The sequence below is a fragment of the Semicossyphus pulcher genome, unplaced genomic scaffold, assembly GCF_022749685.1.
Source record: "Semicossyphus pulcher isolate SPU_LCO1_2020_fin unplaced genomic scaffold, fSemPul1.0.p SCAF_28, whole genome shotgun sequence".
Lineage (NCBI taxonomy): Eukaryota > Metazoa > Chordata > Actinopteri > Labriformes > Labridae > Semicossyphus > Semicossyphus pulcher.
The window spans coordinates 2,336,455-2,354,221 of NW_027211702.1; the positions used below are offsets into that span (position 1 = coordinate 2,336,455).

The following is a 17,767-nucleotide window of genomic DNA, read 5'->3' on the forward strand; positions in this document are numbered from 1 at the left end:
AAAAATGGCACATAATGATTGGTGTTAACCCAATTTCCAATGCAGAAGGAGGCGTGCCTGCAACCACGTACACTCTACACGCTAGTGCAGACACGAGGCAGACGTGTGCCAGTCTTGCTCACCGTCATCACACACCACATCGGCTGATTTCAATAAACCAGTTAGTGGCTGGTTTTCTACACGTTCATTGATCAAACCAGGGACAGATTCACAGCTGGAATTATACATGAAATGCCTGGTGCACAAAATCATTTAACCTGCAAAAATCGAAATGACAATCTGTATACTACTAAGTTTAAGAACAGGCTTCTACTTCAGCTGAAGGTGGTGTAATGAATTAAATAAACAGTTTGTTTAAATTGTTTACCTGCATATGTGAACAGTGATTTAGCAACAATGTACAACGTTACGGGTCCTTCGATACACAACACATTATATAACAGGAGAGCAAAGCACTGATATGATCCCATCAACGAACACTCAATAACAAGGATGCAAAAAGTAGTTCCTTTATTATCTTCACTGTCATAGATTAAAATTGTAGTTATACATTACTAGAGGCATCAATAGAGTCTTAACGGACCACATTTTAAATACGGTGTGGAAACATCAACTGCTGCAAATTCTTGTGCAGCTTATTGTACCATCACATACAGTAGCATTAATAATGTCTGCAGTAGTTTCAACACACTTTTAAGCGACTTAATGCCTCAAATAATGTTATTCTTTTAAACTGCAGTCTTTCAACACATCCAAGTACTTTAGTTGGTGCAATACGAGAGTCCAGTGTCAAATCAAAGGTTTTTCCCTGTTGTGAAGTGCTTGCTTCAGAGCTGTGGTACACCATGGGAAGACAATACTTAAGATGACTCAAAAAAAAGTTATGTGTAAGGTCCAGCATGATTTCATAAAATAGGACGGAACGAATCTGGTGACATTTTAACTTTTTTTTAATATAAATATGACAATCATAATAATTATCTTTGAATAGGCTATCTCTTATACCTGACTATTGTTGAACACAAAGAAAAGGAGAAAGAGGAACCAGTGCACAAAAGATGTCAAAACAGAGCCAATCAAAAAAAAGATATCTCATCGGGAGTCTGGACCTTTTTGACCACCCAGAGCCTGAGGCACAGCGGCTCAGAGTCAGGTAACTCCTCAGTGGGCCGGGCTTTCAATCTGTGAAATAACACTCTAATTCTCAGACTCCTGGAGGCAAGTTTGCTGTCCAGTATGAGCAGTGAGTGTGTAAAGAAAACTGTGAGCATACATTTGTGACTGTTGACTCTGCATGATTTAATTAAAGAGGGGAGACATGTAAAGAGACCAAAAGAATACTATGACAGTATGACAGATGAATTAATAAAAGGTGTACACACAAAAAAATGTTTTTCTTAGAAAAATAAACACTAGAATGGCACAGGAAATAAGGGGACATACTAAACAAGTGTTTTTCGTTTTCTACCACAGAGCCATTGGGGGGAAAGTTATAAAAATAAGTGTGTCTGTATTCATAATTTTAAGGAAATTAAACTGATTTACCCATGTTACCCCAGGAGAAGAAAAGGGCAGGTGGCCTTGCAAAAACAAAATAAAATGAAACCAAACAAAAAAGTGGGGGGAAATAAATTGGCACAACATCACTTAAACAACAAGGCGGGTGTTTCTCTGCCACAGACAGGCTGATGATGGGCAAGAGTGAGGCTTCCTCTGTCCACATCTAGAACAAAGTGGCAAAGTCTGGTCACCCAGTAGCAACGGACAGGGATGCTGGTTGTCGTGGTTACCACAGATCACCCTGGATGAGGCTGCAAGGCTGCAGGTGGTACACATGACATCACCCGTGCCAGATTTCACATAAGCCCACCCCGCACTTAGTTCACTTTATCCTGGAATATGTAGAGGTTGTTGGTCGTGGCCACGGCGATGATGTTGTCCTGGGGATGCCAGGCCGTGTGAAGGATCTTCTTGTTGAAGTCCAAACTGTCCACGCTGATTTCATCCTTCTTGCGCTTGCCTCCTGCACACACTTTGCGGGGTTTTAGGACCTGCATGGGCTTGCTATTCTCACGGGACGCCTCCAGAGTTACATCCCGCCTCTGGCCACGGTCGAACATCCGGAAGAAGTTGTTGTATGAGCCGGTCATCACCACACTGAGGAAGCGATATGAAAAAGGTGCGCAGGCTTTTAAAACATATAATCTTGGGACAAGGTAGGCATTAATAGAGACAGTGGCACTGTAAAATATTTTCATAAGGTGTCATTTTATCTCCCTAATGTACTCGCCTGTCATTGCCATTCCAGCAGCATTCAAACTTGTCAAAGATGCAGTCGTTCTCGTAGAGCGAGCACAGCTTGCTTCTCAGGTACTCATGCACCTGAAGAGATTAGAGACAGGTTTGAAGGGGCTACATTAAGACTCCCACATCCACTTTGACAGACCTTAATTACCACTGTAGATTTGGATTTACTAATTAGATAAGACTTAAAGCTACACATAAGCCATTGATGTGCCCAATTGTATAATCGAGCAGCTTATCACAGGAGAACAAGCTTCTCTCTATAGAGCAGGTGTCTCAAACTCAAGGCCCTTACAATTAAATCTGGCCCGCGAGATAATATCATATGTCCATCATAACTGGTAAATTTGAACTGCTCCGTAATCCGTTTGTAGTTGACGTGGAAAGAGCACCTGTTAACATCCAAATGGAGCCGACAGAACTTCGCCTACAAGCTGCAGGAATGCGCTGCATGTTTGGAAGAACAATACCTGTGTAAGAGACTGATGCACACCCTCACTCCATCCTGAGAGTGTCCACAGCTCAGAACGTAACCCCAAACATGAATGAAATTGCAGCCAAGAAAAGATGCCAAGCATCTGGCTTGGGCGAATGGGCATGAGAGCAGAGTGCACTTAAATATGCGTTTTGTTATTGCACCTTTTCCTGTAATCACAAGATATTCTGCTTATGGTTCAAATATTTGCACAATTTCACCAGATTGATCACATTGAAAATGGCTTATTTTGCTTGACGATAAAAAACAATATTTAAGATTTTCTTGCTATAAATATATTTTGTGTCTCTGATTGAGTTTGAGACCCCTGCTATAGAGAGATGAAGACATACAGACATACAATACATCCAAATATTAAGGGTGCCTCCTGGTGGCGACTACACAGAATTACAAAAGAATGATACAAAAAAAGGTGTGGCCACCCACTTTAAAAATAGATTTTCTTTCATTTTTTTCCTTACATTTGAGTTTATATCAGTAACCCAATTTGGAATTAATGCACACTGACCACTGAATGTATATTTGAACAAAGAGCAAAAGGCAAATGTTAATATATTGGGTCTAGCTTATTAATACATGATAGGATACAAAGAGGTCTGGACAAAATACTACATTTTTCTTTTCCCTAAATTTTGTTTAGACTTCGAGATCTGACTTTTGAACACTTAAAAACTATTCATAAAATTGGTCAAACAAGGCAAATTCTTTCCCCTAAAGAAAATGTTTAGCCCCCAAGCTTTTTGGGTTTAGGTCACATTGAAAATCCCATATTTCTTAGGTGATAACAACACTACTAAAAGACTTAAAGCACAGACAAGAACCTAAAAGTAACATTTTGGACTATATTTCTGCTTACTCATTGTGGGGTTTATACTACAGGTCCTCTGGTGTAATTGTTTTACAGTCTCACCTGGTAGGTCTCCACTGGTCTATTCTCCATGTTAAGATCCCAAATTTTCACAGACAAGTAGTCCCTGGTCATCATGTAGCGTCCATTGTGGCTGAACTTAACATCTGAGATTGATGATATGATCTCCGAGAAGAAAGAGCGATTACTGGGATCTTCAGGCTCCTCAAACACTGGAAAATAAAGGGAGATGGATTAAACAACATAAGTAAGATGAAGTCATCAATCACAAGGGAGCAAGCTAATGCATTCAGATATGTTGACATGGTCAAGACAAACTGCTTGAGGTCAAACCAGCTGTAGGAAAAGACAATTAAAGTGACTTTGAATATATAATTGTTGTTTGTACCACAGAGTGGTTTGGAAATTTCAGATACTGACGATCTGCTGGGATTTCCGCGCACAACCATTTCCAAGATTTACGGACAATATTCCCGAACAAGTAAATGGTAAATGGACTGTACTTATATAGTGCTTTTCTGGTCTTTGAGACCACTCAAACCTGCTTTTACACCACATATCACACACACACATATCACACACACACACACACACATATCACACACACACACACACACACACACACACACACACACACACTGATGGCAGAGGCTGCTATGTAAAGTGCCCAACTGTCAATCAGTTATCACATTTATACCTGTTGGCTTTGCCACCGGGAGCAATTTGGGGTTCAGTGTCTTGCCCAAGGACACTTCGACACTTGAACCTCCAACCTTCCGACTGAAAGACGACCGACTCTACCACTGAGCCACAGCCGCCCCTTAAGCATACCTTAGACATGCACAAATAGTCGAACCTTGAAGCAGAAGGCCATACAGTCAGCTAAGAATGAGAAACTGATGCAACACTTGGCATAAGCAATCTAAAATGGGACAACGGAGGATTGGTCTTCTGAATCTCGATTTCTGCTGCAGCATTCAGATGGTAAATTGATGATTTAGCAGAAGTACAAATTCATCCTGCCTCGTATCAATGAATCAGGCTGGTGGTGGTGTATTGATGTGGCGGATATTTTCTTGGCACACTTTGGGCCTCTTAAAACCAATTAAACATGATTTAAATGCCACAAGGGTGTAAGAGAAACAAGCAGAGAGATGGCACAACAAGCATGTCTGACTTCACCTCTCTAGTCTTTTTTTTTTTTTATGTATACCAGATATAAGAGAGGCAGATTACACATGAGATGCTGCGTTACCGTAGGCTGCCAGCTACTGCTAGCCTCAGCACCGGTAGCTAGCAGGATTGTAAACTCGACATTGCAAAAAAACAGATGGTAGGCTGTAATTTGTGTGTGTTTTGATGTTTTAAATGAAAATAAATTGAAATAGTGTTGAAATAACTTGTATACATGTTTTTATTAATAATTGGCTTTAGAAAACCCTTTTTCCCTCGGGGATACCCCCAAAAACAGACTGCGTCTTATATTCCGATGCAACTTATATTCCAGATTTTACGGTACATCACAAACAGGGTGCCAGAGTCTGTCTGTTCAGCCGAAACCCCTTTCTACACTTATAAGTTACATTTGGAGACAAGTATAGTTCAGTGAGAATGGGGGGGGGGGGGGGTCATTGCTTAATGATTTCAGTAGTTAAAATTAGCTCACAAGGTGGAGGAACTCTAATTAAATGCGAGGCAAGTAGGTACTCACATTTGGAGTGCTTGTCACACAGCGCTGAAGCCCTCATGTCACAGAGACGGATGGTTCCTTTGCTGCTGCTGTACACAAAAGTGTTACACTGATGGGGATGGAACTCTGCTGCTGTGATCACCTCCGTTAGCTCCTCCATGTTGGCAGGTTTAATGTCAACAATATCTGAAGAGCAAAGGGGTTAAGCAAAAGAAACTTTTTGGGGGATTAGGAAAATTACATGGTTTATGTGCTCATCAATCTGACTTTGTGAAACACTTATTTGAAAATAGAATCATCCAAAGTAGAAAGATAAGGATACTGAAGCTGCGGTCAGTGATCTCGAGGTGCCAGAGGTTGATGCGGAGATCGTCTGCAGACAGGTAGGTCTCATTGTCACTGTTGACTGAGATAGAGTTGATATGGTAGGTGTGAGCATTGGCAAACACCCTCCGTGGACTGGCTTCCACCATGAGGTCCATGGGTATTAAAACTGGTACCTGAAATAACATCAAACAGGACAAAATATGGACTCCAGGCAGAAAAGAATTTTCAATTTAAGAACTACACATTGCACATTTCTTGACACGAAGCTATTCATAAAAAAAAAAAAAAAAGGAACCCAGGGAGGGGTGATTTATATTTAAGTAAAATACATTTATTAAAAACCAAAATCTCATTGACTCAATTGTTCCAACATGCAAGTAAAAAAGTTGAATAATCCCATGTTTGACTGAAAGACTAACCCGCAGTGCCGTGATAGTGTTTGGATCTTTGTAGCGTCCATCCTCTTCTTTAAGATTATAGCCTTCTGGTCTCTTGTCTCGTTCACTAATTTTCCACAGCTTGATTGTCTTATCTGTCAAAAATAAAATTTAAATGTATATAACAGCACCAACTCACACATCAGGACAACAGCATACAGGAAAGGAGTTAAACAACTTGGATGTGTTGCTCAAAGATTGTTAACATTTCAGAGGTTTAAAAAAAAAAAAAAAAAAAAAGTGACAGTTCAGGTAAAATATTATTTCAAGATGTAAAATCATAGGCTCTGCTCTCGCCCAAATAGTTGCTTTTTTATGCACGACTGTCGAAGAGCTTTAGTTTTTTTATTAGTACCTAGAAGCATTATCAGAAAAAATATCTAAAAACATTTAAAGAGGTCTTCAGCTTAGGATTTCATTAAGCTAATCCATCCATAAGTCACTGTTACACACAGAACCAGTACTGATTACTTTCCAATGGATTCAACGTGATATGGATGTTTTCGAATTATATCGAACACAAGGGGGGATTGGGTACATAGTGGTTCACCACATTTTGGGTACGTAGAGGTACATAGAGCGCTTCTGAGGTGCACTGGTGATGAGATCAGTTTTGTACCACGGTCTTAATACTACAAGCGTAGCTCTGTTTTGGAAAGAGCTAAGTGCATGAGAGTGAGGTGGTAGAGCGAGTGAGAGAGAACCGAAGTTTGTGTGCACCAGTTACGTGAAGTTTCCGGGACCGAAGCAGCGGAAGAGAAGAGAAAAGAGTGATCAGTAGCTGTATAAACAACAGAACTAATGTACAGAGTAGGCATGCTACGGGTGTATTAAATTGACGGGAGTTAGCCCCGAAGCTAGCTACAGCTTTGGCCCTGGAGCAGAAGGACATTAATCCTCCCTGTGCTTTCTGACTACAGTCGGGGCGCTGAGGCAGGAAAGGTTAACGGCTTGGCTCGTTAGTTTCTTCCATGGTTTGTAGCAGGCAGCGCATTATCAGTGTTTAAACGTCATAGCATTCTGGGACTCTGGAAAGCAGATAACTAATTTTTTAGTGGGCAAGCGTTATCTGCTGTGCTTCAACTTTGAATTCAATCACATCATTACAGTTCGAACTATTAATATTTCACCAGGTTCGAACGATACATCAAGTTTCAATTAAAAAGTGACAGCCCTAGTACTGTTTATTTTATGTGCAGAACAGAAACCTGTAAACTTCTACATTATGCTTTACATTTTCTGAAATATTAATTGCTGTTCTTGTACATGTACATGTACCACTAAAGTGTATAATTACTTTTGTCTGTAAAAACCAGTTTGATGTCACATATTTAAAGTCAAAGTAACCACAGATAGTTGTTAACAAATATCTGGCTATGCAAGCAAAGAAAATGACTAAATTACCATTAGTTGACAACAAGAACTGGGCAGCATTCTTCTGAGGAAGCCAGCGAATCTTATTGATCTTCTCTTCTATTTCCAAACTCTTCAAGTAGTCAAACTCGGGCTCATGGCTCTGGAAAGTGCTGTAAACATTGTATTCGCTCCGGAACTGAGGCTGACTCTTATTCTGTTGTGAGTCATAAATCAGACAAAGACAAAAAGAGCAACAGCACATTACAACAGAACAAGCCAATGATTATCATTTATGTCGTATATATGAGAAGTTTCATTCCAAAAAGACATATCCATCTTTTAAATAACAAGCAACAGCTAACTTAACAAGGAACAACACTGCCATGGATGTAGTAGTATTTTTTGCCTTGATAGTTTACAGAATAAAATAATCATGTTTTTAAACTTTAAGTATAACTGATGATATTCATGGGGGGACTTTGTCTAAAATAGATAATGTCTTGGATCATAACTTAACAGAAGATTTATTTGCAGCAGTACCTCTATTTCCTGCTGGAAAATGACAACACGTCCACCCTTGTCTCCTGTGGCTAGCAGCTCTCCTGTGTGGTTAAACTCAACTGTGGAAATGATGTCCGCTGCAAAAAAGAAACCAAAAATATACATATAACAGACATTTAGACTTGCATCAAACATTAATTTATTTTTTTAATTAAGGTGAACAGAGATAAAAAAAAATTAAAAAAAGACTAGTCTCCAATATTCAAGAGAACAAGGGGCAACTCAGTCCATCCCATCTAACCCTGGAACTATCAGTACAGGGATCAGAGTAAACTAGAGGGACAAGCGAGCGTGTAGGCCAGAGATGCAGAAGGATGTCAGAGCATGTAGAGCAGATGAAAAATGATCAGTAACCTAGTTTTTCCCTCCTCGCTCGCTCAGACAGCGTTATAGCTTCACCCAGAAGCAGTATGTTGCTACATAAACCAAATCCGTCTCACACACACTTACACACTTAGTTAACCCTTTGTTGCCCACTGGGGCAGAAAGACAATGATGTAAAAGGTTGTAGTAGGAGGTCTTTGTGAACACCGTGCTCCCTGAGGCCCAATGTAGGGGGTAATACAATAGTAGTAAAAGCAAGGCTTACTTAGAGGACATACTTAAAACTGCTCTTCTATAAATCTGCTATCATATCATTTTTTCACCCATCAATTTAATATTTATATTTTAGCCATTAACGTGTAAAATAATGAAAAAACAGCTATCACTTCGTCACTAGTAATAATATCTAATATCTAGGGATGGGTATCATTAGGATTTTATCGATACCGATACTGTTATTTATTGATACTCTTATCGGTTCTATTCTCCATTATTTAGTGCAAAAAATAAAGACATGTCTTTATTATGTTGTCTGATAATGTGCCTCTGGCATGGGGTTGTAACTGAGGTTAAGGGCTGTGGTCATCTTCCTACAGTACCAACAGTTAGCATTAACAGTAAATGCAGCAACAGTAACAATCATAAGCAATACAAAAATAGTTTTCTGGCTGTCATGGCAACTCAAAATTCACACTTAGGCGAGCTATCAGTTACAAACGTACCTAAACCAACTGGACTCCACTGTAGTGAAGTACAGCAAGTCTTTTACAATAATCTTGGTGACAGCTCTGTGACATTCTGCAGTTTGTTCTTTTCCCTCGTTTAGCGATGGAGAATGAGTTTAACTCTGGGTGTCTGACTTCTACTAATGTTTCCTACTGCAGATTAAGCTGGGTTTGCTGCTTGACTGACGCTGTCTTTGGATTAAATTGTAGCATAACATAGAAGTGCTAATCGATGCTAGCTAACAACAGTGACTGAATAACTACAGGCTTAATTATAAGGACCATGCATTTTGAATGCATTTTTAGTTTGACTAATCCCATCTGCAGCATTGCCATTGGAGCCTTCGGCGCTCGGAACAGCACTGAGGACATACTGGCAGTAACGCTAGCAACAGCAGTAGCCGCTTTGCTAAAGCAGTCAAACAGGCTGCTCTGCTTCAGATTTATACACTGTTGAACTTTTATGTGTTTAATAAGGTTGCTGGTGTTACCCCCTTTACCCCAACTACCGTTTTACATAAATTGCACAAATATGCACCATAATTAAACTTGGTGAAGTTGCTAAAATTATTATTGTTATTGCAGAAATGTGTTATAAGGCTAACCCATGCCAGACTGCTAAAGGATTACATAAACTGATACCATTACTGCCTTACAGTAAAGGATGTTGCCAGTCTTTAGATTTGAGCTACATGGCCCTGCAAGTGTGTTATCTAAAGAGAGACTACACACACACAGCACTGGGAACGAAAAGGATTTTTTGGGGACAAAAATAAATGAGCTACAATATCTCGCTGGCTCACTGAAACACCTACTAAATTACAGTAAAGAGATTTTCAACATTCTTAATATTCTCTTAAAGGGGAATAAAGTATGAGTCAGCGTCCCACAGAATGACAGTGTAACTGTCACCCACACAGCCACCTTGATCGCATTTTCAGACCAAGTGTAAAACAGGTGAATGGCGTGGAGGAGGCTTGTTAATGACATTGAGTATCAAAAAGATCAACAACTAACACGGTAAAAATACTGAATGACATCATAAAGGCTTTTATAAACAAAGGCATAGGTACACCTACATTAAACAGGAAACTGCAGGTCAGCCCACATTTAGTGCATTAACCAGAGAGACATCGTACAAGAGAGCATCTCTCGCTCTCTCTCTGTTCTCTGCAGAGTTTTCTCAGTAGAGCGTGGGGTGATTATCCTATTGTATACCAGTGTTTAAAGCAATAAATATATATATATATATATATATATATATAAAAAAACATATGTAGAAATAAGGTCATTAAATATACTTTGGCGGATGTTTACATACCTGGCCAGCCCAGACAAATTATGTCTATGATTGGGAAACACTATGAGTAAAGGTGTTGATTCAACTTTATGAGCATGTAGTTTATGGTGCAGTTGAACTGCATAGCATTAAACTGGAAGGTGTTTTTACTATTTTGTCCACCATACCTACATTAATGATAAACTCTCCAAAGCAGTTTCTACTAAAGTTTATTATTACAACCCACATTGGACACATTGGAGCTTAATAATATCCAGTGACTACTGGCCAGTCTGATATATGTGCAAGTACACGTTCAGGTTAAAATACCTTACAATGTTCAGTACTGTGCCACCGTTTACCTTGCACTGAGCCAGAGGGGGAAATTACTGCTGCTACGATGACATTCCAAAAATCATGTCTCTTGGAAGCATAAATTACTCTGCAGTCTGACAAGTAATCATTCTCAAATTCTGTCCATTAACAGACATTGGGCCTGCTAAAGGCTCAGTTGCAGAATGTCCCAATAGTTGAGACACCTGCTCTGCACCATGAGCAACCAATACCTGAGTCAATGATGCATGCACAGCACTAGAGGTGCCTGTCATCTGCAGCTCTTCATCTACCAAGCTCACTGTGGCCGATGAAGCTTTAGAGCCTATTTTGCTGTTGGGTTTGAAATTGATCTAAACATGGACTTAGTGGTCAGTAACCAACCTCAGTATCAAATACTTCCTGTAGCAGTAAAAGCATTCCAAAGGCCTGCCAATAAAAAGTTTAATGTGAGGCAGCAACAGAAGAAGTGTAAAATACGCACAAAATAACACAGATCTTCAATACAGCTATGGATTCAGAAACAGAAGCGTGTCACATGGGAGCTACCAAATTTCTGAAAATGTATCATACTGACATTTGTAAAAGTGTGCTTTCTCTCAACTCTAATCTACATAATTACCATACATGGTAAGACAGCCACTTGACATAGGGTAGGATCATAGGATTAGTTCCAATGATGATACTGTCTGGCTGCAGAAAATGCATGGTATCACACCATGACAAAGCTTAATCGTCTAGCAGGTGGAAATGGAACAAATAAGGAAGAAGTTGAGCTGCTTTCTGCTTACTCACTCCAAGCTTCTGTGTCCCTGTAATATTTTCTTAATTTCCCCATCTTTGCTTTTGTTATTAATAGTTTTTGGCAGGGCTCATACCTTCAGCTACGTCGTCATCGATGGCTCCTTTCACCTGAGAGAAGCACCACTGCATGTCACCTCCAGGTCCTGCAGAGATTGAAAAATAAAAAATTGTACTCTACTTGCTCACACAAGGAAGAAGATCTGAGGTGCAACCTCTCAATAAGGAGAGTTTTTTCTTCCGCATATGCAGACCTGTTGCAAAAAATGTATGTGGTCATACATGTGCACATATCCTCTCACAACATCTACAAGTCTAGGCAAAAAAAGAAAAATTAGATATCATACAAGATCTTGCATTTTCTCCTGAATCTAAATCCAAAGTATTTATTCAACCAATTTTTTATAATTAACAGGTTTGTAGAGATCATATCTTTTTGACACAGGCCACTTGGATGAAAAACATCTTCAATCAATCACTGTGTAAATGCATCCACAAAGTTAAAAAAAAAAATTGCATTTGTTGTGCTTGGGTTTTCTCACTTTGAGAGAAAAGAACATGAAATCATGTTTATAAATACTTAACACCTGGTCACAGTGACAGTAGGTGAATTCAGTCTAGAAACATCTTTTATTTTTAAGCCTGGGCAACTGTTATATCAGCAGGAGATGCTCTCATGCCAGGCGCCTATGTTAAAAATACATCAACAAGAAATAACATGCTGCCTCAGTCGATTATGACCTCCATCACCCGTCTCAACAGGTTCTCAATCAACTTAGCTCATTGCTCAACAGAGCTCGATGAAGTCCGCATATTTTTACACGTGACCATCTCTGTTATTATACAAGAAAAACTGGTCTGATTTGTCGATAACAATGTCCAACACCTAGTGGAACAGCTCTGCAGAATAATCAAGGACAGTTATGAGTCACCCAGGCTTCATCATACACACAGGATTCTGAAATGAATCATGGTTTTAAACAAAAAAGCCAGGACCGGCTTGGTTGGTGTTGGCCATATCAAAATGTAGCACTCCCATGGATTACATGCTTTATTTGGAGAAGTAAATGCACAGACCAGTCAATTGTTGTTAATGTCAAAATAATCTTAGTTGAGAGGATGTGCAATGCCTCTGCCCAAAGACGAGTGTTTTTTCCCCGCCCAAATAGACTAAATGCACGTATTAAATGTTATTAGTGACCTATATTTGCTAAATTAGTAAAATAGCTATCAACCTCATTCGGCTTCAGCGAACTTAAGTCGCATACCATTATTCGTATTTCTACATTTACTGCACAAGTTTCAGCCGATGAATGAAATGAGAAATGCTACGTTAGGCTAAACAATTCATTGACTATCTGGGTCTTATTGAAGGGATGGGATTTTACAGTCGTGTATTGTGGACCCCAACACTTCCTCACTGGACTTTTTACACCTTTTAGTCAGAAAATGCAAAGAACAAGCTATTTGACAGCTTGTTTAGTCTGCAGCAGGCCTGAAGTACTAGCCTGCATGTGGGCAATGTCAAAGTTTGAGCTAGCGTTAGCTAGCCTGGCTTGTCAAGCCAGTCATGGCATGTTTGAGAAATATGTGCATTGAAGCGGAAACCGCTTGTATCACCCCTTGCCATCTGCTTTCTATGAACCACAGATCAAATATTTTAAATTAGTAGTTTATGAGTCCCGTGCACAAGTGTAATACGCAGCCGCTACAGCTACGACAAGTTGGCTTTAGGATACTGTCGCGGATAGCTATGTTTGGCTAACACGGTATGCAGCGTTAGCTTGCATACTGGACCGGGGCCGGTGATAATGGTAAACAGCTTTCGTTTGCTAGCCGCAGCTGGCTAGCTAGCTTTAGCCGACAAACAGGCCAGATGGGCGATGACACTAGAGTTTGCTGGCTAGCTAACGTTAGCAATAGCTAAGTTTTGTTAGCTAGCTATCGTTAGCTAAACTGACACTCAGGGCTGTGTTAACGCAAAACTGCAATATTTAGGACAGAGAGCTTGTTGGGGTAGAGTCGCGTAGTTTAAAAGCCGGTCTGTTTGTGTTGTTTAAGTGTGCAATGGTTAAATTGAATTACCTGCCATGACGAGACAGACAGTGGAGCTTGCCTCAGTCAGTCACGATCCTGCTTCCCACTCCCACGCGCTGCTTCGTGGGATCTGAACTTTTCCTTCCGCTTAATCCCCGCTGTCTGTCTGCGCAAACCTGAATGTCAGGCGCTAAATCAACCGTAACACCGGTTATTTTATTGCTTTCCTCCTTTCCTTTCCCGCTCCTCTCGCTGTTGTATCACTCTGTGTGTCAGTCACTCTCCCCCTCTATCTCTCCTGCCGCATCCCACAAGTCACTTCTTCCCCACCCCTCTCTTGTCTCTTTCCGCACGTGAACCAAACGGAACCAAAGGGTTTTTATAATGCGTGCGCATAATAATACATTTATAATGGGCACACGGAATGGCAGATGCACAGCCATGCGCGTGCACCTAGATTAAGAGTGCCCAGTACGATTGGAGATATTATTGCAGTAGCCTATTTGGTTTTACAAGTAGTAACACATTTGCATGATAGAAACTTTATTGAACTATATATAATTATTGTGTGTAAAAGCGCTCAAGAATGAGTACTATTTAGGTATTTTCAGTTGCAGATGTTGCAACTATGACTACACTATATCAACGACCCTCTCCAATTCAATTGTGCTCTGGAGAGATGTGGTCATATTATTTTAGTGTGAAAGCTTTCTCAAAGGATATAAGTATGTCAGGTCTAAACAGACTGTATATACTGCACATGGGCTACTCTCTCCACCAATATCCATAAACCACAATTAAATATTGTAACTATTTATCCATATACACATATTACAGTTTGCTTAGCAGTTCCATGCACTCTACTACAAACCTGCTGTATACACCATAACAATCTGATGTGTATATAGGCCTACTGTTTGCCTTACTCTAAGAGTTAAGTTATTTCTGAGTCTGAATTATTAACAAATAACTTTGAGAAGCAAATCATCCTGACAATATTGAACAAAGTGAATACTCTTTCATTCTTGACTTTCCAGAAGCAGTAGAAAGATACTCAAAAAAATATTTGAATGATTTGATTGAATGATTTTATTTTTATATACTGAAACAGTGAAAGAACAGGAGAAAGATTCTCAGCAAAATACGATTTTGCAGCTGGTTTGCTTTTTTTTGTGCAACATTTTACCTCCTCCCCTCCACACCTACTAAAATGAAATTAAAATACGTAGCTGTTGAGTTTTTCTAACAATTGCCTAGATTAGTTTGTACTGCACTGTGTCTACTCTGTACTGTGTCTATAGTAAAAACAAAAGACATACAATGTTTTAAACATAAATGTCCCAGGTGTATATGTGAGGCAGTTTGATTACACACTTGTTTCACTCAGTATTAACTTCACGATTTTATCAAAAAGTAAGATACAGTACTCATTATTTCGTAACTTCGCAACAACTGTCAGTTCAGCAATACTATGTTTAAGGCAATCATAGCGATTATGTGTACTTTGGGGCTGAGCAACATGTTGCAAGAGAACAGACATGGATAGGCTTGAATCTTCTTATTTCAAGATGACTTTTTGTTCACAGGTTGAAGCTAAAAAAACACAACTGAAAAGTGCTGCTATAAGGACTGTCGGTGATATGATGCATACACTGTGTCCCTAAAAATAGCAGTGTTAAAATAAACGCATTTTCACAATTATATCCAAGCATGTAAATTAAAATCATCACGTCCTATATTGTTACAATGTTTCAATTTCAACGTGACGTACATCTGAGAGTTAATACAACAAAAGCAACGATCAAGACAGGAGGGAACAAAGTCAGTACATGCCAAAAAACAGCTTCAAATCCAATTTCAAGTCCACACAATTTTCCTTTGGAAATTATCATCACAAAGTCAATATGATCATCATCATGAATATCCTAATCACCGTCAACATCCTCAATATCATCTTCATCGACAACATCAACAGCATCACTATCATTAAGTGCGGAGGTGTTCATGAAAGAGCTGGGTCTTCAGCTTTTTCTTGTTTCGGATATTGCCTGTCACAGTTTCTGAACCATATTTCTCTCCTCCTTGCATTATTTTCAGTCAGTCATGTATACTGTAAAGGAACCACAGTCTGTCGGTGGACTCTGGAGGAGATTGAAGAGCACACACACAGAGGCCTTCAGATGCGTAAGTGGTAGTTTCACCACCCACATGGACTCTTCAGATCCTTTATCTCTGTCAGAGGAAGTATGCCCACTGAAGAAAAGAGAACTACAGCTGCAGCTTGCTGAGAAATGCAGGAATGGGAGGAATACGATCAAATGGAAAGCCCACGAGAAAAGAAAGTGAGATGACGCGTGCTCAGTTGGAGATGAGCTTTCAAAACGGCCAACTGCAGCATCTTATTAGACTCGGTGAAGCTGTCAATCCACTCCAGGATGCGGCTTTCTGACCCGCCACACCTGTCAATGATTTCAAACCCTGCAATTGATGTTTCCAAAGACAAGTAACCCTCAATCTTCTTTATACTACCAGCAGCAGGGCACCTCTCTGTGGACCCAGCACCTGCCTGTCTTCACAGAGACAGACAGCACAAAAAACTTTCAGCACAGAAATAAAAGAAAAGAATAACGTGCTAATGGGAAGTTTGGTTGAAAGCCTCAGATTTTGCATGGACCAGTTGGCAGCCTGAGTTTCATGTATTCATCCTCTGTTTTTCACTGGGACAGATCTATGTATGTTTCTATTGAAAACTGTTATCAGGAAGCACGACAGTTTCCTGCTGTTCATTTTTCAAATGCAATTTTAATGCTTTTACTAAAAATGTAATTCCATTTAGTAGGCATGATGATGCTTTAAGCTAAATGCTAATGCATACACACACACACACACACACACACACACACACACACACACACATTCTCACAGTGACAATGCTAACATGCTGAACTTTATGAGTTTTTAATGGGGCTGCACAGTGTCGCAGTGGTCAATGCTGTCGCCTCACATCTAGAAGGTTCCTGGTTCTAATATCGGTTCCTGGTTTGAACACAGCTTTCAGCATCCAATCAGAAGGCTCCGTTTGTGCCAATTTCGAGGCGAGGCAGCCATCTTGGATCCTCGCTTCAGATCGCTTTCTGACAGCATGTAATAGTTTTTATTAAATATTAATCTAAAAAAGCTTTTAGACTATCTTTTTTTGATTATCCACGTAGAACAAGAAAAACGAGGCCACTTTCATTCATAAATATGTAATTCAACAGCTGAAACGTTGCCCCGCTGCATTTTATGTAGAGTCAGCAGCACGAGGGCCTCTCTGTGGAGTTTGCATGTTCTCCCCGTGCTTGCGTGGGTTATTCAGAATTGTAGGTGGTTATTCAGAATTGTAGGTGTGAGTATGAGCATGAGTGGTTGTCAGTCTCTATGTGTCATCCCTGTGATTGAGGGTGTACCCCGCCTATTGCCCAATGACAGCTGGACTCAGCTCCCACCACCAGATGGACCATCTAATGGTTGTAAAGACATGTCATTCAAAACCAAAAATGTCAAACTTGTTAGAAGAAACATTGGGCGATCACACGAGTCAATAAGATTCCTTCTCTTGGTACCATGAATGTCTGAATTTTTTGAATCCAAAAACATTGCCATAGTTCTGCTGCTAGTGTGACTAAAAACAAATGAAAAAGCATTAAAAGAGAAAAGAGAGAGTTCTGTTATGCCTACAAACAGTCAGTTTTGTTTACATTTGGCTAATAAAATCATAACCGTGTGCATGGCTACCAGTAGGGGTTCATGGGAAAAACATGTTCTTGGATTTTTGGATAAGCTTAGTTCAACATGGTCCACGTCTCAAGTCTCCAGTGTACAGCTCTGTCTAATGAGGGTTGCTGTACTTCCTGTCAGGCTGACAGCAGTTTATATGCTGTCCGATATAGCAAGGCACAAAAACAAGACTAGACGGGATGTGTATGACCGAAGCCCTTCAGTGTGTGCATAAATTACAGTTTCTAATCTTAGAATCAGTGTACATCAGTGAGAGTAATTTTACATATAGTGTCGGTTTAAGGCAAACTATGGTGCCCTTAAATCTTTAATGAACATTTTGTGCCAAAGGAGAGTAAAAATATGTTCCTCTTTCAATAATGCAACATGTTGCACGATGGACTGCATGAAGAAAGCACTCTGTATTATACAGCTATAAGCCAGCTTGTACATTACCTTGTAATAACTTT

At 39.8% G+C, this 17,767-nt stretch overlaps 1 protein-coding gene across 1 annotated transcript; it reads right to left on the reverse strand.

Annotated features, from left to right (window-relative positions):
• Positions 1-488: 488 nt before the first annotated feature.
• ppp2r2ab (protein phosphatase 2, regulatory subunit B, alpha b) lies at positions 489-13,892 on the reverse strand. The gene is made up of 10 exons (XM_069677206.1): positions 13,587-13,892; positions 11,579-11,647; positions 8,019-8,116; positions 7,527-7,692; positions 6,105-6,217; positions 5,681-5,858; positions 5,380-5,544; positions 3,711-3,880; positions 2,291-2,382; positions 489-2,157 (listed from the first exon to the last, which is right to left on the reverse strand). The coding sequence occupies exons 1-10, from the start codon at positions 13,591-13,593 to the stop codon at positions 1,878-1,880; spliced, it is 1,338 nt and encodes a 445-aa protein (XP_069533307.1). The 5' UTR covers positions 13,594-13,892; the 3' UTR covers positions 489-1,877.
• Positions 13,893-17,767: the final 3,875 nt, after the last annotated feature.